Genomic DNA, 22133 nt, shown 5'->3' on the forward strand with positions numbered 1-22133 from the left:
ACCAGTTCCCTCCTCACCCCACGAGGGGGTCGTGGCCCGCCCCCCGGGACTCCTGCCCCATACCCCCCAGCGTTCCTTGACACCCCCCCCCGGGGACCCCTGCCCCATCCACCCCCCTCCCCTGTCCCCTGACTGCCCCCAGAACCGGGCAGGAGGGTCTCGTGCGCCACCCTAGTGAGTGCCCACCCCGCCCTGCCCCTAAGAGCCAGAGGGACCTGACAGGGGGCGAGGTGGGGAGCCCCGGGGGTGCTTACCTGGGGAGGCTCCCAGGAAGCATCCGGCAGGTCCCTTTGGCTCCTAGGGGCGGGTGGCGGCTGCTCCCCCACTGATCACATCAAAAATGGCACCTTAGGCACTAGCACCCATGGGGAAAATTTGGTGGGTTCAGAGCACCCACCGGCAGCTCCCCGCCCCACGCCCGGCTCCAGCTCCGCCCCGAATGCCCCCCCCCCCGTTTCCCGTGAATTAGCTGTTTGCGCGGGAAGCCTGGGAGGGCTGAGAAGTGAGCGGCAGCTTCGCACTCAAGCCCTGGGAGGCGGAGGTGAGCTGGGGCAGGGAGCAGTTCCCCTGCGTGCCCCCTGTGTTACCTGCTGCGGCACGGGCCGCCCCCCTCGCGCCCCCCCCCCACCCCAGCTCACCTCCGCTCCACCTCCTTGGGCCTGAGTGCGAAGCTGCCACTTGCTTCTCAGCCCTCCCAGGCTTCCCACGCGAACAGCTGATTCGTGGGAAACGGGGGGGCGGGGAGAAGCAGAGTGGGGCGGTGCATTCGGGGAGGAGACAGAGAGGAGGTGAGGTGAGCTGGGTCTGGGCGGGGAGCTGCCGGTGGGTGCTCTGCACCCACCAAATTTTCCCCATGAGTGCTCCAGCCCCAGAGCACCCATGGAGCCTAAGGCACCACTTTTGGCCGGTTGTTAAATTTAGAAGCCCTGTTAGAACCGGTTGTCCCTCGTGGGACAACCGGTCTAAAAGGGCTTCTAAATTTAACAACTGGTTCCCGCGAACCGGCTCCAGCTCACCACGGGATACGGCCTTTCACTTCTAGGTTACCGATGCAAAGAGTCGGGAGTGACTGAAAGATCTTCCCCCTGGTGTGCTGTTTGGTGGCCCCCCAGTCTGACGATCTCAGTTCAGTTCCCATTGGACAGGTGCTTACACAGCAGTAAATCCACCATCAACTGAGTGGCTGGCAGGCTCAGCAGTTTCCATGGCCTGAATGGGAACCCAAGCTATGCCACCACGTGGGAGCGGGACAGGCTGGCAGGACAGCACCGGAGAGCTTGCATTGCTGTTGTCTGTGGGGTACCTGTGCTGTACACAGAAGGCTCCTGTTTCCAGGTCTGTCCATTGTTCAGCACCTACTCCCAGAGTCTCTTGTACAAATGCAATTATATGGCCATGCAAATGGGCCTCTAACTGTCACTTCTTGCCGAAATTGCTACAACTTATAAATATGATAAAGGACGTGTTTGGCATTTAAAGAAGCAGTGCATGAGGAGTTTGGGGCTTCTGACCAGCCAGCCTTCCCCACGCCCGTCAGAGGTAAAAGTAAGCCGGTACGCCCCGGTACGGCGTACTGGTAAGAGCCAGTGCGCCGTACCAGGACCGGCTTTCCCAGAGGGCAATTTAAAGTCCTGCGGTAGTGGCGGCAGGACTGGGATTTGAAGGGCTCTGGAGCTCCAGCCGCTGCTACCGCCCTCGCCCTTTAAATCCCCGCCACAGCTACCCCAGGGCTCGGGCAGCAGGGCTCAGGCGGGGATTTAAAGGGCCCCAGGGCAGTAGCAGCGGCTGGAGCTCCGGGGCCCTTTAAATCCCTGATGGAGCCCGGCCACAACTACCCCAGGGCTCGGGCAGCAGGGCTCATGCGGGGATTTAAAGGGCTCGGGGCTCTGGCAGCTGCTACCACAGCGGAGCCCCAGGCCCTTTAAAGCTCTGCCAGAGCCCAGAGCCCTGGGGTAGCAGTGGCAGCCAGGAGCCCCCAGGGCTCCTCAGTGATTTAAAGGGCCCAGGGCTCCACTGCGGTAGCGGCAGCTGGAGCTCTGGGCCCTTTAAATTGCCCCCGAGCCCTGGGGTTTCGAGCCACCTCTGCAGCTGGTAGCTCGGGGGTGATTTAAAGGGCCCTGGGCTCCCATCCACCACTACCGCAGCTGGAGCCCTGGCGCTTTAAATCAAGATTGAAAGGGCCCGGGGATTTAAGGCCCTGCCTCTTCTGGTTGAGGCCAAGCCCCCTGCTCGGGACTCCGGCCTACCGGTAACTTACTTTCACCTACTTTCACTTTCACCTACTTTCACTACTCTCACCTACTTTTACTTACTTTCCTCTAACTTACTTTCACCCCTGACGCCCATACACTTCCTAAAGTGCACAGAAGTTGGAACTGATTTGATCCCGCCGTGCCCTTCTGGTGTTTGCATGCTGGAGCAGCAGAGAGGGCTCAGGGAACAGGGCCACGCAGATCTGGCGTCCCCAACATAATTCAGGACTAATGTGCTGCCTGGGACATGGGGCCTCTCTCATTGCTTGGGATGTGAGATCTGCAACCGCTTTAATGGAAAAAGTTGTCTAGAGTTACTGTAACTTCTCTACGTGCCTCTATTAAAGCTACTGAAATGCTTTTACCAACATCAGAGGGATAGCTGTGTTAGTCTGTACCCACAAAAACAACGAGGAGTCCGGTGGCACCTTAAAGACTGACAGATTTATTTGGGCATAAGCTTTCATGGGTAAAAAAAACCTCACTTCTTCAGATGCATGGAGTGAAAATTACAGATGCAGGCATAAACATACTGGCACATGAAGAGAAGGGAGTTACAAGCAGAGAACCAGGGTTGACAAGGCCAATTCAGTCAGGGTGGATATGGTCCACGCCCAATAATTGACGAGGAGGTGTCAATACCAAGAGAGGGAAAATTGCCTTCTCTGCATGTGTCAGTAGATTTATGCCCGCGTCTGTAATTTTCACCCCATGCATCTGAAAATGTGGGTTTTTTTACCCATGAAAGCTTATGCCCAAATAAATCTGTTAGTCTTTAAGGTGCCACCGGACTCCTCATTCTTTTTCTAACCATTCTTGGTGTTTCACAACAGCTCCCCCGTGCCTGGCTCACCTGCCCAGCTGTGGCATGCTGAAAGGCTAGGTTTCCTCCTCCTCTAGGGGTATTAGCTTTTTGCCAGCATGAAAGGGATCTAGGTTTATGTATACAAAACCCAGGGAAGTCCTGTGCTTTCAAACAGGATGTATCTAACAAGCAGGATGATCCTCAGTTCCTCTATTTTCAAATGTAAGCTCCTGCACCAATGAAAACTACAGCCCTTAAAATTCTCAACTTAAGCTCCAGCTATTTGCTGCTCAGAGCAATGCAATCCTGATGTACTTGACAAACTAGACAGCCCAGGCTGCAGGTTTCATGGCCTGCTGCAACAGCAAGGGCTGTACAGCATACAGTGACACCTGTTCCAATCCGACTTCACATCCTTCTGTGGCATTCCACTCGGGCCTGTTCCCTGTGGAGCTGGGAGCAGCCAAGTATCTGGGCGAGAACCAGAGGGAGCAGCAAGCTCCACACTGGTGAAATCAAACACACAGGGCAGAAACATCTGACAAGTATGGGGGTGTAGCCATGAGGAGCCTGGGGTCTGGAGCTATTCCTCTGTGCCAAAGGACGCAGAGACGACAAAGTTGGATGTAAGGGGGGGAAGTTACTGTCACTACTTTCATTTCAAAATGGCAAACCACCATCCTGTGCCAGCTGTAGGTCAGCACCTTGCTCTGAACTCTGGGAGGAGCTGCACTTTGTAGCCGGGCTGGCACTGTTGGGCCTGGTACCCTCTGGCTGCTGGCTACTGGGCATCTCAGAGGGAGAGTCCTCCCGTACAGCGTCGCCTGGACCTAGAAACAAAGAAGAGCACGTTCGAACCATTCACTGCGACGGCTGCGATGTGCTGTGCGGAAACAGGGCAGCCTGGCAGCAGCTCAGCTAAACAGATCCCCGGGGGTGGGGAGGGCAGAGCAGGGAGGGCTGTGGAAAGGATTAGGAGAGAGTAAGGGGTGTGGGGGAGGCGAAAGGCTGCCCCAAGGGCTAGTGGCAGCACAAGTGAAGGCGTGAAGCCGGGAAGCTTAATTACCTTCACTTTCTATATGTAACCTTCCTCGGGCTGACCTGCTCTGACGCTGGTCTCCTTGCTGCCCTCCTCCTCAGGCTCTTTCTCCTTTGGCTTTGCTGCAGCCTCCGTCACCTCCTCCTCCTCTTGTCTCTTGGACGGGACCTGCTCAGCTTTGTCGAGTTCACCGAACGTTTCTGCTACTGCTGCTTTACCTTCTTCAGGTGCTTTTTCGTCCCCTGCCGGGGAAACACACACAAGCAAACCACACTCCCTTCGCATTCGGAGACAACAGAGGGGCAAAGCAACCAGAACTGCCGCATTGTACTTTCCGAGAGTCCAAACAACGGACACAGCAGTCAGCAAGGCCAGCCAATAGCACTAATTGTCTTAAGTATCGACACATACTAACAGAGGGACAAGAAAGGAAAACTAACATTTAGTAGCAAACACATGACGCCTGGTGCCATCCATGGGGGTGAGACGGATACAAAAGCTTCATCTATATCTGGGAAGGGTGAGTTAGAGGGAACAGATCTAAGCCAGGACTCATGATTTGCAATACTGAAACGTGCTGCATGTCTGACCAACCTTAGTGCACCAAATCCCTGTCCCCTAGGTCTTGCAGTGCCAAGATTAGGATTTGGAGCCACTGAAGCTACAGAGAGGGACAGAGCAGCCAGTGACCAGGAGATGGATGTTGCCAGGTGTAGCTGTGCCCTTCATCTGCCCCCAAAGCCTGGGAGCCAATGTTCTGCATTCCGATCTGCGGCTTCACAGGCCACATGCACAGCTTGGGGTGACCTCACCTGCACCTTCCTTACATTTCTTTTGGAAGGAAATGTTCTTTATTGACTGACTAACCACTGAGTTCACCACAGTCTACAGGCCAGCTTATTACAGTAAAGAAAACATCTGGCTGGGGATGGATCAGTGTTTAGCTTCTCCTCTCAGCTGCTTCCTGATTTAAGCATGCTTCAGTAACAGATCCACACTAAAGAGAGCAATCAAATCCTGGCTGAACCAGCATCCCCTGAGAACCGTTTTGAACATATTCCTATGGGGAACGGGAAGCCCCAGGGGGTAAGAAGGCTGCATACCGGTCACTTCAGGGACCTTGTGGCTTTCTGAATGGGGTTCAGCTGACACGGTGAGAGACTTCAAAGCATTGCAAGCACTGACAATTTCCTGCATCTGGAGAAAACCGGCAACTGCTAGCACATCCTCCACGTTCTCTGGGCTCAGGCTGAGCTTGGCTGTGTACATGAACTCCAGTACCTGACCAAGGCCTGCAATAAAACAGACCCAGAAATAAAATAAACACAAATCAAAGCTCCAGAGATGAGTGGCCTTTTTCATAGCAAGCTAAGTTGCCAACATTTTAGAGACTGAACATGCACTAGTGACTGAAGGCCAGATTTTTAAAAGGGATTTAGGTGGCTAACTCCCATTGATTCAAAGGCCCTAGAAATTTATCCTATATGCTGCAATAAAACTCCCTGAAAAGCCTACCCGAAACTATGCCAGATTCTTACTTTCTAGGTAAGAGTAACAAATAATTATACTTTAACCAGCTGGTGCCATTGTTAGTGTTAGTTTAGCACAAGAGAGGGGGGAAGGTAAAATTCTGTAGGCTGAAATAAATAAGATCTTGAACTCAGCGAGTGTGACTGTCTGTACCCTTATATTCATCCTTTTTATAAGACTATGATAAATTTTGTACAAAGTATGCCTTGTGAGGTATCATTCGAAAACTCATAATCTGCTGAACATTATTGTCCTAGTAAAACATATGTGGCCACAGTGTTACTGTCTAAGACATATTCCAAGTCTAGGGAAGCGACCCAAACCAGTTCACCAGAGACAAAAGGCAAACTGACGCCTCAGCCAAGTGTCAACAAAATCAAATGGAGCATCACCTGGGTAAACAGCTTTTCTTTGGCAGGAAGAAAGATGTGAACGAGAAGTTTACATCTTGGCAACAGAACAGCTGGGGGTTCCCGTGCAAACAGACTGGCTATTGCCTGAACCCCAGCTGGTGATGATTCTCAAAGAGGAGGCAAAGATACAAAAATCAGGAACAGAGACCTCAAATCACCTCTCACCTCTACTCACAGCACCAACATTTGAAAGAAAAAGGAAGCATCATTGAACTGGGGGAGTGGTCATGGCTGAAGGGATCCAGCCAGATTGCTGTGAGCAGGTGGTGAGATAAAACTTTTGTGTTGAATTCACTTAACTTATTAAGTATTAGTTGCATTTTATCTTTTATCTCTTTGTAACCAATTCTGACTTTTATGCCTCATTACTTGTAATCACTTAAAATCTATCTTTCTGTAGCTAACAAACTTGTTTTATTGTTTTATCTAAACCAGTGTGTGTTTGGATTGAAGTGTTTGGGAAACTCCATTTGAGATACCATGGTTTGTGCATATCATTTTCTATTAATGAAATGACGGACTTTCTATGAGCTTGTGTTGCACAGAAGGAAACAGCTGGGAAGTACAAAACGCACATTTCTGGGGACAAGTCTGGGACTGGGAATATGCTGGTGTCACTCTGCAATACAATTCAGGAGTGGTTGGCTAAAAGCACTCATATAACTCAGCTGGGAGTAATTTACATGCTAGAGGCTGTGTGACAGCAGACCAGGAGTGGTTGCTCTCACAGTGAAGCAGTGTAAAAGGCACCCCAGACTGGAGAATTGAAGGGACCCAGCAGTTCAGCAGTCCAGACTGTACCCTGAGGAATGTCAGAGCGAGGCAGGATGATTCTGTGGTTATGGCTCTAGACTGGGACTCAGGAGACCTGGGTTCAATTCCTGGCTCTGCCACAGACGCCCTGTGTGGCCTTGGGTGAGTCCCTTCCTCTCTCCGGGCCTCATTGCCCCATTTGTAAAATGAGGATAATAATACTTCTGTTCTCTCCTCCTTTGGCTTGTCTGTTTTGACTGGAAATTCTTTGAAGCAGGAACTGTCTCTAACGACGGTGTTAGTACAGAGCCTAGCACAACGGGCTCTGCATCTTGGTGGGAGCCTTTAAGTGCTAATGCAAGACAACTAATGAATCTTCTTCTAATATTAACAATAAAAATCTTCCTGTTCTACTCTAAGACCATTAGCTTCCAGACGCGATGCACATCTGTCCAACCACACATACTGAAGTAATAGCTATTGGGCATATACTATATATTGGCAGGATCACTGTTTCCCTTTTCCCTTTAGATGATTGTTAGACAGCTATCTCTACAGTGGTGCGTGTTTGTATAGGGTACTGGCCAAACAGGAATCCAATAGGTTGTATCTGGCTGGCTGTTGAGCTGCCATAGGGGTGACTCAGGGAATTACAACAGACGAGCAAGTCCTACATCTGTACCTAGTACGTTGGTTGAAAGGACAACTAAAAATAGAACAACAAAACACGTGGAAGATCATGATATGATGGGTCTCATCTCACTGATGTATCAGAATTCTTTGAACACGTCAATAAGGTAATGGTTTACGGAGAACCTGTGAACATCCTTTCAACTTTCAAAAGACCTTTCACAAGGTTCTGCACAAGAAGCTACTAAAGGAGCTAAGTATTCATGGAGGGAGAGGCAAGGTATTGTCATGGATCAAAAACTGGCTAAAAGACAGAAAATAATTAAGAATAGGGATAAACAGCCAGTTTCCATCATAAAAGATTAACAGTGGGGTGCCGCTAGGTTCCTACCAGGTCCTGAGTTGTTTAATATATTTATTCATGATCTGGAAATGAGGTGGAAAGAATGATCAGTGAGGAGGCAACCTTCTCAGAAGGCACAGAGTCATTTAGGTTAGTCAAGCCCAGAGAAGACAGAGAAACTTCAGCACTTAATCATGCTAGGTGAATGGACAATACAATGGCAGACGAAATTCAGTGTTGATCAATGCCAAACAATGCACATTGGAGGGAAAAATTTAAACCAGACAGGTTCATGAACCTAGCAGAGTTCTGAACGAATTGATCAACTCAGGAAAGAGATCAGGGCATCACCGATGATAATTCAATGGGAACCTCTACTCAATGAGCAGCTGCAGTCGAAGAGCAAACAAGATGGTAGGATGCATAAGGAATGGGATGGAGAATAATATAAAAAAAACTGTAATGCCACGATCTGAATTGATGGTACCCTCCCACTTCTAGAATACTGTGCACAGAATTGGTCATCCCATTAGAAAATAATATTGTAGAATTAGAACAAGTTCAGAAAAGGGTGATGAGAATGATTGGGGGCATGAAAACACTCTCTGTGAAGAGATATGGAGAAGACTGGGCTTGTTACCGTAGGCTTGGTCTACACTGAAAAGTTATATCAGCATAGCTGTGTCAGTCAGGGGCATGAGAAAACCCACACGATTGACTGGCACAACTATGTCAACAACCCCACCCAGTGTGGACGCAGCAGTGTCGATGGAAGAGGGCCTAGCTAATGGCGTTAGGGGAGGTGGAGTTCTCTGCATCAGCAAAAAAACCTTCTTCTGTTGGTGTAGGCTGCATCTACTGTAGGCGGCTATGCCAGTATAGCTATCCGGTATGGTCTCCGTAGTGGAGACACAAGGAGATGAATAAAAGGACTCATGATAAAGTCATATAAAACAATGAATGGTTTAGAGAAGAAAGAGCAGGAGCTGCTATCCTCTCTGTCTCGTAACACAAGAACCAGGGGACAGTCAATGAAACTGAAAGGTAGCAAGTCCAAAACTGGTCAAAGGAAAAATACTTTGCTGCACAAAGTATAATGAGGCTGTGGAACTCCCTGCCACAGGAGGTCATTGAGGCCAAGAACTTAGCAAGATTCAAAGAGCGAGTGGACATTTCTCATGGATAACAAGAATAGGCAGAGTTATAACAGTTATTACAAACCAAGTTCTAGAAACCTTATGCTTTAGGGTTTAAACCAGTCTCTGTTAGGGATTAGGAGGAGACCTTAATGAGGTCAGATTATCCCATGTCTGTTACTTCATGGTTCCTGCACTCTGGGGCATCTGGTGCTGGGCACTGTCAGAGATGGGACACTGGGCTATGGCAACTCCAGTGTTCAGGAGGAACGTCACTATCCCCACCACAGCCCTAATGTTTTCTAGGAGGTTCTGCACACTTTGGGTCTGAGTCACAGCTGGCGTGACTTGGTGCGGCTCCACTGACTTCAACAGGAACACACTGATTTACACCTGCTGAGGATACGGCCCACCATCTCAGGGCCACAGCTCCTCTCCCAAGTGCAGCCTTGGCTTCTCCCAGGAGCCGCACCTGCATACCTGCTGCATTGCTGATGTCAAGATGCACCACGTCCTTCTGATCCACAAACAGCATCCTGAAGTACTCGCTGCAGGCTGCCAGCACGGCCTTGTGGGCCTTGAAGTCAATGCCGTCCACCACGAAGGTGCAGTCACACAGCAAGCCCAGCTGCCTCTGCTGGTTCAGCTGCTCCAGGACCTGCTTGCTGTGCTGAGGGAAATCCATAGCTGAGGAGAGAAAGCACAATCACCTGGCTGACCAGAGCCTACGCTCCATCCCTCCAGCTACTGTGCTTGAGCCTGGTGCTGGAGTAAGGGAGGTTTTATTAAAATCCATTTTTATGGTGTGCAAGCACCCACTGACGGTGCTTAAAACTGAAGCAGTGCGCAGACCCACTTCCACCCACGCGCCTCAGCCTTGATCTGGAGGAACCGGTAGGGCTGAGAAGCTAATTCAGTCTCCACTGTGCAGTTAGTCATTGGTCCCGCAAGAAAGTCGGCCTCACACTGCACCATTGGTCATTATTATGCATTATTTGTATTGCAGGAGCACCTGGAGGCCAGGACTTTACTGTGGCACACACATAGGTCCCTGCACCAAAGTACAAAACTACAGACAACAGGCGGATGAAGACAGATGGGAGTATATGAGGAAACAATACGATGATACTGTCGAGTGGGTTGTAGGAATCATGGCTGAGAAGTGTTTTAAGGAGAGCTCTGAGGGAAGACCTGGCATCCTTGCAGAAGCTCCTGAGGCTCCTCCCGTGCACAAGGACCGGTGTGGGAGAAAGCGTGAAGGTGCTTCTTGGAAAGTTTTTTAAATGGGCAATCAAGGTTAGGAGGAGGCTGTTAGGAATTTTTGCCTCCATCTGAAGTACTGGCCACTGCTGGTGGGATGATCAAGTGTGCCGAATGCTACGGCCCTCCATGGTCAATTGTATCAGACCCACCTGATTAAACATCCCCCTGCAAAGCTGCCGGCCGCAGCTCTGTTTTAAACCTGGTTTGGCATAAAATCTGCTTCTGTTATTTTGTCACATTCTCTTTCAAAAAGAGACTGCTGTTTTCTGACTGAAATTCACTGGTTGAGGCCTGCAAATGAAGGCCCACCAGTGGCTGTAGGAGCAACACTAGGAAGTGCCAAAAGGAATTTTAAATACTGATTTATAGTATCACATTTACTAACACTTCCCCTGGTCCTTCCAATCAGACAGCCATCTAAAGCGGAAAGTCCTACTGATCAGCCTCCTATAACCTCTTCTTTGCACCCAGCTTGGCTCTATCCAACTGCAGCTGCTAACATCAAACCATCCGCTTGGCCTGTTTTCACCATGTTGCAGTTTCCACCAGCTCCCACTTTCCGAGTACTGCCCCTTACACACAGAACTCTCCCTGAATTAGCACATAAATCCCTGACCCTCTTCCTTCTTCAAATCCCTCCCCAAACCCCACTTCTGCTGTGAAGTCCCTGGACATCAACTGATCCCAGCTTGAGAGGGCGCGGTGGGGACTGCCAATATATATTTATATCTTTTAAATATTTCAGCACATGTCAAATTGTACATGCAGGCAGCCTATGTAACTGCAGGAACATACCTGATGCTCCCTCACCCCATTCTATCCTATGATTACATCTAAAAATAAATAGACAAAAGATTAAGGCTGCAAAAAGTCAAGCACTCCAGAGTTAAAAAACGCTAGATTTAAGGTAATCTGTGCAACCTTAATACAGCCCCCTGTGCGTATGCATTAGGACACAGTCTTTAACTGCATGATCATGTATTATGTTCTCACAGGATCCCTGCCTCCTTCAGAGAGTGGCTTTATCCTCCTCATTCAATGCGTGGTCCCGGGCGTTATTTAACGCATACCATCCATCCTTGCACTGAATACAATATGACTAATTTCCTCCCAGGCATTTGTACGGTGCTCTCACCACCTGAGCGAGTCACAAACATTAGGGGATTTATCTTCATAACACTCTAGAGAGCGGGGGGAAGGGGTGGGGATGGCGTCATCCCCATTTTCCAGCTGAGGAACTGAGATCCAGCTAGATTTTCAAAATACTATTTGACAAAATTGCCAAGTGACCAACTCATGATGCCCAGGGTCCAATTTTTCAGAATGTTCAGCATTTTAATAGTACTTTAGGAGGCCAAAGCAGAGCTCCAGTCAACTTCAGCTACAGGTGTGAATCCTCTGCACTTCTGCAAATCAGCCCCTAGGTGTCTCATAGTACCCAGAACCACTGAGGAACATACAAGGACCCCAAGAAGCACACTTTGGCACAAAGTAGAGCCGATTGCAGAAGCCCTCATCTTCAATATGAAGGTGAGGCTCATAGAGACTACGGTGCCATGGGAAGCTCCACCTTGATCTCAGTGGGAGAGGTGGTCACAGACCACATTAGAATGCCTTTGGCTACACATGGCCACCTACCCAAAAGGAATCCTCTATCTTTAAGCAGGCCATTCCAAATTGAAGAGAAAGGTTTAACTCAAACAAGCTGCCCCATGCAGTCAGTGTGCTGTAAAGAGCAGCCGCCCTGAGTGATTATCAAACTGAAGAGCAGACAAACAACACTTAATAGCGATATCTCAAGTGGCCCAGGAACGGGGGTGGGAAGGCTGGTGTTGCAATGTATGGAAGGCATCCTGTCTTTAAATAACCTGCGGAAGGAACTCTTGTTGAAAGCACCTCTCACAGCAAAGTGGAATGTAGTGAGCGGGGAGAAGACTCCATCTGGGCTAAGTATAGCCAAGTGATATAGAGATCTTAGTGCACTGGCAAATTTCAGCTTCAGTCTTTCAACTGGATCTGTATAGGCAGACCCTTGTGTCTGTACACAGGCTAACTGGGCTCCAGACAGGTGCAAGGGTCTGTCCATGTGGACTCAATTACAAGACTGGGGCCTTAAAGTAGACTTTATAGATTTCATACAGTAGATTTCATAAGCAGTATGGGAAAGGAGGGAAGGTCCTCTCATGGATCAATACCTGGTTAAAAGATAGGAAACAAAGGGTAGGAATAAATGGTCAGTTTTCAGAATGGAGAAAGTTAAATAATGGTGTGTGTCCCCCAGAGATCTGTACGGACGGGTGCTGTTCAACATATTCATAAATGATCTGGAAAAAGGGGTAAACAGTGAGGTGGTAACATTTGCAGATGCTATATAAAATTACTCAAGATGGTTAAGTCCAAAGCAGACCAAGAAGAGTTACAAAAGGATCTCACAAAACTGGGTGACTGGGTAACTAAATGGCAGCTAAAATTCAATGTTGATAAATGCAAAGTAATGCACATTGGAAAACATCATCCCAACTATACATACAAAATGATGGGGTCTAAATTAGCTGTTACCATACAAGAAAGAGATCTTGGAATCATTGTGGATAATTCTCTGAAAATGTCCGCTAAATGCGCAGCGGCAGTCAAAAAAGCGAACAGAATGTTAAGAACCATTCAGAAAGGGATAGATAAGAAGACAGAATGAGGAGAGATTAAAAAGACTGGAACTGTTCAACTTGGACAAGAAACGACTAAGGGGGTATATGACAGAGGTCTATAAAATCGTGAATGGTAAGGAGAAAGTGAATAAGGAAGTTTAATTTACTCCTTCACATAACACAACAATCAAGTGTCACCCGATGAAATTAATGGGCATCAGGTTTAAAATAAACATAAGGAAGTACTTCTTCAACACATAGTCAACCTGTGGAACTCATTGCCAGGGGATGTTGTGAAGGCCAAAACTATAACAGGTTTCAAAAAGGAGTTAGATAAGTTCAGGAGGATAGGTCCATCAATGATTATTAGCCAAGATGTTCAGGGATGCAATTTCAGGCTCTGGGCGTCCATAGCCTCTGAGTACCAGAAGCTGAGAATGGGCAACAGGAGATGGATCACTTGGTGATTGCCTCTTCTGTTCATTCCCACTGAAGCATCTGGAATTGGCCCCTGTCAGAAGACAGGATACTGGGCTAGATGGACCATTGGTCTGACCCAGTGTGGCCGCTCTTATGTACTATCTGGAAGAGTCATAGATTCTAAGTCCAGAAGGGACCACTGTGATCATCTAGTCCGACCTCCTATATAGCACAGGTCAAAGACCTTCCCTGAAACAATTCCTGTTAGAATTACAGAAGCTCTTTTAGAAAAAAACAGATAAGTTAAGATTTTGAGAGGATACAGTCTTTACTTTGAGTTATATAATGATCAAGTTTTCTATTATAATATAAACGGGTGTGCGTAATTTCATGGACGTAATCCCTGTTCTTTCCTGCATGACTGCCAACCCTTAACAAAATGAAAAATATTTCAAGCACAAAAAAGGGCAGCTGACCCCACAGGAAAACCTTGAAAGAACACTCTGTGACTCATCTGCTCATTTCGGGGGGGTGGGGTGAATCAAGGCCATTTGTAGGAGAGAGAGATACACCTGTTCTCAAGAGCTCATCAGCTCCCACAGTTTATTTGCCACCTGAAATCCTAATCCTCCATTTGTGACTCACTTGCACAGCAGCTATCTACAATGTCACAAACACAGGGTTTACGGTTTCAAATGCGGAATAAGCAGCAGGAATAGACACTAAAATATATGGATAATTAAATAAAAAATAAACCAAAGACCCTGTATTCATGCCCCTGTTAATAAAGGCAAGGAGAAGAGAGGCAGAATGTGAGGTTTTTTTAACTGAAGAACTCTTATAACAGAATTAAAGAAACCATAGGAAATGATGCAAACAGAGCAAAAAGTACCCCCATGCTAGATGATATTCAACAGCATCCGTTTCATGCTCAAAATGGGCTTACAAATGTTGTATATACTTTGTGTGTGCTTGCAGCATTGGTAAAGGGAATCAAGTCTCAATGACATATAGAGAAGAAGCCAACTTTAAAGTTTCTAACTCTTGCTCAGAATTACCCAAGTGCAAAGTTTCTGATCTCAGAACACATGGGGGAAAAGTACATTTTCACACTCAAACTAACTCAAAAATGGTTGCACAAAATTTGATCACATTTCCCAAAAGCGTGTGTGTGTGTGTGAGTGTGAGTGCATGTACACACACCCTAACGATGGCAAGGGAGCAGTCACAGTTCTGAACAGAGAGTTTTGTGCTGTAGAGTCTAAGGGCTTGTCTACACTTGAAATGCTACAGTGGCACAGATATACACAGCGGCAGACACTACCTCTGCTAATGGGAGGGTTCTACCATGAGTGTAGTTAATCCAGGTGCCCAAGAGGCTGTAGCTAAATCAATGGAAGCATTCTTCTATCAACCTAGCAATGTCTACACCAGGGGTTAGGCCAGCTTAACTACTTCACTCGGGTGTGGATTTTTCACACCCGAGTGACATAGCTGGTTCGACCTAATTTTTTAGTATAGACCAGGCCTCCACTAGAGGCAATGAAGGATAAGAATGGATTCACCAAGGGCAAGTCATGCCTGACTAATCTAATTGCCTTCTATGACGAGATAACTGGTTCTGTGGATGAGGGGAAAGTGGTGGACGTGTTGTTCCTTGACTTTAGCAAAGCTTTTGACACTATCTCCCACAGTATTCTTGCCAGCAAGTTAAAGAAGTATGGGCTGGCTGAATGGACTATAAGGTGGATAGAAAGCTGGCTAGATTGTCGGGCTCAATGGGTAGTGATCAATGGCTCCATGTCTAGTTGGCCGCCGGTATCAAGTGGAGTGCCCCAAGAGTCACTCCTGGAGCCGGTTTTGTTCAATATCTTCACAAATGATCTGGAGGATGGTGTGGATTGCACCCTCCTCAAGTTTGCAGATGACACCAAACTGGGAGGAGAGGTAGATATGCTGGAAGGTAGGGATAGGATACAGAGGGACCTAGACAAATTGGAGGATTGGGCCAAAAGAAATCTGATGAGGTTCAACAAGGACAAGTGCAGAGTCCTGCACTTAGGACAGAAGAATCCAATGCACCGCTACAGACTAGGGACCGAATGGCTAGGCAGCAGTTCTGCAGAAAAGGACCTAGGGGTTACAGTGGACGAGAAGTTGGATATGAGTCAACAGTGTGCCCTTGTTGCCAAGAAGGCCAATGGCATTTTGGGATGTATAAGTAGGGGCATTGCCAGCAGATCGAGGGGCATGATCATTCCCCTCTATTCAACACTGGTGAGGCCTCATCTGGAGTACTGTGTCCAGTTTTGGGCCCCACACTACAAGAAGGATGTGGAAAAATTGGAAAGAGTCCAGCGGAGGGCAACAAAAATGATTAGGGGACTGAAACACATGACTTATGAGGAGAGGCTGAGGGAACTGGGGATGTTTAGTCTACGGAAGAGAAGAATGAGGGGGGATTTGATAGGCTGCTTTTAACTACCTGAAAGGGGGTTCCAAAGAGGATGGCTCTAGACTGTTTTCAGTGGTAGCAGATGACAGAACAAGGAGTAATGGTCTCAAGTTGCAGTGGGGGAGATTTAGATTGGATATTGGGAAAAACTTTTTCACTAGGAGGGTGGTGAAACACTGGAATGTGTTACCTAGGGAGGTGGTGGAATCTCCTTCCTTAGAAGTTTTTAAGGTTTGACAAAGCCCTGGCTGGGATGATTTAGTTGGGGATCGGCCCTGCTTTGAGCAGGGGGTTGGACTAGATGACCTCCTGAGGTCCCTTCCAACCCTGATATTCTATGATTCTATGAAGAATAAAGTCCTTTCCAGATGGCCAACATTCTCCCTTGTTACCAACAGCAAAGACACTATGTTGGTCTGGGCGCAAGACCTGGGTTGAAAACTAATTATTCCAGAAACAGACAAGAGAAATGGGGATGCTCACCCACAAGAGGTGTTCGGCAATCTTCATCTGGCTGGATGACAACTGCTCATATGCTATCATTTTAAGGCAGTGGTTCCAGCAGAATTGGATGGCCACAAAGTAGTTGGAGAATGGTAGCCTGACATCACAACACAATGTCAAGGAGTTGTGACCACTCTGTGGTTGTGTGACTCCATCCAATGCAACAGTCTCACTTTCTCCTGCCTCAGGGTGCTCTAGAGGCATAGAAAGGGATCACAACAGCCAGGGTTGATTGGGTCAACCCACAACCTGGCATATTGATAACATGCAATGAAGATCATGATGTATTTACAAGGAGACACCTGATATGACTCCCAAATAAGTAAAGAATGCCCCCAAATAACCGTAGGTAAGAGAGAATCTTCTTTCTTAAAGCACAATCCTGTAGCTACCATGGAAACCCATGACAAGTTAGCCTGCTGCATGGGGCAGACTAGGAAAACACCTAAGGTAACAGCTCTGGGTACATGAGGAAAGCAAGAGGAGAAGGCTCTTCCTCCTGACAAATTAGAAGCCCTGGAGTCAGCTTTGAAACCAAAATTCAATCCGAAAGTTGCTGTTAATGGATATTTTCTTCCAGGAAGATACAGTTACTGCTGTGGGATCTGACTTATTTCTTACAGCGCTTGTGTTTCAATGCGAACAAAATTCCATCTGTGCAGAAATGCCCTTCATTGAGTCCCTTAGCCACACCATGACAGCATGCTCGGCCTGCTTGCTTCTTCAGAATCAAAGCCCTCCACGTGAAATCTGCCTTGAAGGCTAACCGGTATCCTTGCTGTTTACAGCAGATGCAGTTTGCCAGAACAAGCTATTAATTTGTTAAACCAGGGCTCCAAAAATTCACAAGACAGAGGCCAGGGCCAGAAGGAAAGAACTAATCACCAGAAGCCAGCACAAAGTGTAGTCTAAGCACCCACCTGCTCCATCATTTAGTCTCTGTGACCTTGCTAGTGTACTGAGGAAAGCAGCTGCAGTTTAATGACCTGCATCTGAACAAAACTGGGGCACCCCTGACTTACAAACAATACGGTAATGGATGGACCCAGATATCAAGACATGGATACGTTTTGACAATGTCTAGCTTGCTCCAAAATTTTGCAGTGCCCTGTCATTTTATGGCTAGGGCCAACAACATCATATTTAAAATGTATCAGCTGTGCCCTGCTATCAAGTTAATTTGATTCTCATGATCACCTTGGAGTCCTCCTCACACGAATGCTGAGCTGTCCCCTTTTCAGATCTTCAGAGATCCCGGGATGGCAATTTGCGGCACGACTTTTACAAATTTATTAAAGTAACAGTGTCAACGATTACCAAGAGTGATAATGAGCAGGGAAAGCCAGATGTGTTCTAATTACAGAGACAGGAGGACAAGCGATCAGCGATGCTCAGTAAGAATAAAAAAATCCCTCACTTAGCATTAGGCTGTAAAAACCTGACACTAAAATCTGCTTGCATCTGCCAAAAGAAATCAAGGGAGTATCAGTGGCTCATTGCATGCGTCCGTCAAAGAGCCAAGGAGACCAGATGTACCAATCCAACCTAATGCATTTATCACATTTCAAGACGGAAAGAAGCCTTTTTACTTTCTACGAGGTTTGTTGCAGAGAACAGAAGCTATTTTCCCTCCAAAGACTTAGTTAACTTCTTTCAAATGCCATTTACACTAGCCCCTCCTACTGGTGTACTAACATCACCACCAGGTTTTACTTCTATAACACCGCCTTTTATCTGTGCCTCTCAAAGTGTTTTACAAACATTAGTAAACTAAGCCCCACAATAGCCCTGAAAGTATTCTCGGAATTTTACAAGCAAATCAACTGAGGCACTGGGAGTTCAAGTGACTTGCCCATGGCAACACAGTGAGTAAGTGGCAGAGTCATAAATAGAGCTCAGGTCTCCTGACTCATGGTCCTGTGATTTAACCATAGACCATCCTGCCTCTAATCAAAATGCATTTCCCGTAACTAACTCACTCCTATTCTGGAAAGAAATTCTGCCTCTAGCACCCAGACCTTTGAGATAAAATTCACCAACCCTTTGGTGGAGAAAGGGAAAACATAGCTCTTGAAAAGCCCCCTTTTGGTTGGACTGGGAGCTGTTTTGACTTGCTCAGAAGGTTCAGTGCAGTCTTGGAAGAGTGCTTCATTGGAGTTTTGTGGTTCTGCTGGCAGCGTGCTGATGTGATTGCATGGACAGGAAGTTTTGCAAGACTTTCCTCATCTGGGCAACTGGGAATTTGCCTTTCTATTCTACTGAGGTTCTTACATGGCATCTGTCACTTGGCATCCGAACTTATGCGGAAGACTTGGGATGCCTGTATTCCTGTATCAAATATAAACCCACCATCCCTTTTCTAGCCAGCCATCCGTCATATGTGCAAGTCTGATCGTCACACTGATACCTGCCATACTCAACTAGGAGTATAAAGCTGCTTTTAAACTCACAAAGCCTCAGTCTCTGATATGCAACCAGGTTTTTTAGATTCACTCAAGTAGTACAGCCATATATCAGCCTTTTGCAAAGGCAAACGCAGAGGTTGTCAGTACAGTAACAGCTCCTTTGGTTACTGCTTTAAAGAGCTAGCCCATCTTCTAGGCACTGTCTCCTCTTTGAGAACAAATTAGCTTGACACTCTTCAACCTTCCATCATTATAGAACCAGGTATGCTCCAAACCCATCAATCTGGTGTTCTCATTGGAAATTTCCATCAGAAACAGTGAAGTCCTGAGATGAGGTTACAGCACAAAATATTTTCTTCTAAAGTAATGAATCCCACTAAAACGGCTAAGATCCATTTTCCTTATGTCCCTCAAGACCCCTTGCTCTGAGACAGTCTCAGAACTGCTGGTCTTAGCAGGGTATGAGATGTACTTAATTTTCTGGATGTCTCTTATTTTGCCCCTTGCTGGTGTTTCTATGACAAAATCAATTTCCTAATGTCTTGGATCTTCTATTTTTAAATACAGGCAATGCACTGGCCTTTCCTTAAATCAACAGATTTACTTCAAAAGTTTTCAAGAGCTAATACACCCTGTAGTAATGACAGCCATGTAATAAATGGCATTACCTCACCTGCACTCTGACCACCTTCCTTGGGACAACTTCAAACAAGCCAATCCCCCAAGCAGCTTCAAACAGCTGCCATTTTTCTTAACTTGCCACCAAGACGTTTCCTTTTTTTCCTCCTTCACCAACAGCCCTGCTCCCTCCTAAAATGACCCTGACCCAAAGCCCAGCACAAGCAATAAGTAGTTCAAAGCCAGTAATGGGCTTATGTTCTGGAAATGGGAACTGCACACCACTGGAAAAGGAGGGGTTCTCCGTTCCAATGGAATAACCAACACTAGCTTCCAGGCCCTGAAGATCCTGAGAGATGGGACTTTAAAATCAAGACGTTTGCATGTATCAAAGGGGTTATTTCAGTCATTTTTAAAAGATGTTTCATATTTTAATTATAATCTTCCCCTGGTTCTGATCCCAGTACAACCGGACTCATGATAGATAGGGTACCTGGGCTTTATAAATGGAGGGATACAAGACGTTGCCCCAATACATATTTTTTAAGAATTCTAAAACTTTTCTGTGAACTCTGTGGCCTATGCAAAGTACATGATAATGTGGCATTATATGAAGGATTTTACTGGTATCAGTTGGGATGACCTGCATAACTCACTTAAATTAGAACTGAAATATTTGGTCAGGCAAAAGACATCACCTCTGCCCCGCCACCACCATTATCCACCTTCCTCATGTGGCTGGAGAATTTTTTTTTTAAGTCTTAAAATGTTAAAATACAATAAAACAGACCACCCACTAAAATTATTCAGAGCTCAGGGCCAGTGAGAACTGAATGTTACAGAACTGAAGAAGGTTTAGATCCATTTGATCAATATTTCAATAATACATGCAGTAACACAGTGGAATCTCCTTCCTTAGACGTTTTTAAGGTCAGGCTTGACAAAGCCCTGGCTGGGATGATTTAATTGGGTATGGGTCCTGCTTTTGAGCAGAGGGTTGGACTAGATGACCTCCTGAGGTCCCTTCCAACCCTGATATTCTATGATTCTATGATTCTATGAACACTGAACACTTTCCATAAGAGAGCTTCATGATCCCTATTTTTATAGATGAGGACACTGACACACAGAGAGGTTAAGTGACTTCCCCAAGGTCACAGAGTCAGTGGCAGAGATGGGACTTAGAACACACATCTCTGAATTCCCAGTTTTGCATCTTAAGCTTTATACTGTACTACCCTCTGAAGGTGCTGCTGGGAACCTTTCCTCAGTAGGTTTCAATAGAACAATTACTCAAATCAGCCGTGATTATTATTACAGAATGGTCCACAGTTAATAGCAAAAAGCAATGTTAATGTTGCTTTATATTAAAAGGTGACAACTGTCAAATATGCAGGGCATAGCTGAGATGCCATAATGTTTATTAATGTTGATAAAAGACAGGCTCAGTTTAAAGTTACACAGAAAGTGGGGGGGTGGGGGGGAGAGAATCTTTTGGGAACATTAGCCCACATTCCTACTGTTAGATAAAATGAAAGAAGGTAACCAGTGTGATGAATCCACCAAGGAGAAAGGCAAAGACTCCTCATGCAGAAGACACTGGCAATTCTGGTCCACATCAGAGTCATGCAACTGCTAAGAATTCTTTAGTTTGGTCAATGTCTTCTTTACTACATTTCATCTTAGTGTTATTCTACACCATTCAAATACCATATAGAACACGATGCCATTGGGATAATAACCAATACAGCTGCTGCTGAATTATAAATATTGATGTTTTTACCCATCCTACCCACCTTAGAACAGTGGTTTATGGGCATACATTATATCAAGCATATTAACACAATACTTGCTCTCAGTGAAACGGATGTCTCATTTTCTTCATACAGCTTAATTATTACTTTACTGCTTTTTTTCCTCCTTTAAACAGTAAATACATGTTAACATTGTAAGAGGAAGGATTGCCCAGTGGTTAGGGTGCCAGCCTGGCACTTGAATAACTTGTGTGTGATTCCCTGCTCTGCGTATGTGAGAGGGGGCAAGTCACTTAGTCTCTGCAGGCTCAGTTCTCCATGTATAAATTGGGAACAATAGCCTTTTCCTCTTTCACAGCCCTGTTGTGAGGGTAAATACAATCAAGTGCTCAGATACAAAGCTAGAGAGACTATTCCTCTTGGAAGCCTCTCTCCATAACCTCTTCAATAGAATAGAGCTGACTGCTATATGTCTTACCTTAAGTGGCCGTCTTGGATAGATTCAACAAAAAATTGCATTTTAAAATACAAAACCACTGCCCCAAAGTCAATCTACTCCCTAAAAAGGGAAAACAAGTTGGACTGCATATGTGACACTCCTTTACCAGGGCTCTGTTCTACTCACGAGCGATACTGTGACCATCAAAGTGGTATTTGGCCTCAGCTAAAATAAAAAGCAAGGGAACTCAATTCCCAGAGTTTAATGGAGCCAAGAAACTAGAATGATAGCAACCTTTGAGTCTCACCCTCTCCAAATCACATCAGTAGTGTTTTCCCTTTCAATCTTCCTCTGACACTGCTGTCAAGTCTTTTATTACTGTATCAATCATAGTGATGGAAAGCTCAGTACTAGACACTTGCATTTGTGGCATGCAGTTAAAGATAAATAAATCTGCTAAGTTTAAATTAAGCTTGTCACGTGAGCCACCCCTCGCGACTGCCTATGGGGAACGAGAGACAAGCCAATGCCACAAAGCATTAGAGACAGAGTTTAAGGCTGGAAAGGACTACCAGATCACCTAGTATGACCTGACCTCCTATATATCACAGGCCACTATCCATTGCCCAGCACCCACACATGAAACCCAACAAGTGGAATTAGAGCAAAGTACTACAGCCCTCAAGAGACTAAACTGTTATGTGCCACAGGCAAAGAACGGGGGGACCA

At 46.5% G+C, this 22133-nt stretch overlaps 1 protein-coding gene across 3 annotated transcripts in view; it reads right to left on the reverse strand.

Annotated features, from left to right (window-relative positions):
* Window positions 1-22133, reverse strand: part of ZBTB17 (zinc finger and BTB domain containing 17) — a 38675-nt gene that overhangs the window by 13552 nt on the left and 2990 nt on the right. For 2 of the 3 annotated variants that reach the window (XM_077837319.1, XM_077837320.1), the window contains exons 2-5: window positions 9382-9588; window positions 5200-5388; window positions 4159-4338; window positions 3762-3887 (exon numbers count right to left, since the gene is read on the reverse strand). In XM_077837319.1, the coding sequence (XP_077693445.1) occupies window positions 3762-3887; window positions 4159-4338; window positions 5200-5388; window positions 9382-9588 (702 nt within the window). The remainder of the gene's footprint in view (window positions 1-3761; window positions 3888-4158; window positions 4339-5199; window positions 5389-9381; window positions 9589-22133) is intronic. The other variant, XM_077837321.1, reaches the window with a different exon arrangement.

This window comes from Eretmochelys imbricata, chromosome 18, assembly GCF_965152235.1.
Source record: "Eretmochelys imbricata isolate rEreImb1 chromosome 18, rEreImb1.hap1, whole genome shotgun sequence".
Taxonomy (NCBI): Eukaryota; Metazoa; Chordata; order Testudines; family Cheloniidae; genus Eretmochelys; species Eretmochelys imbricata.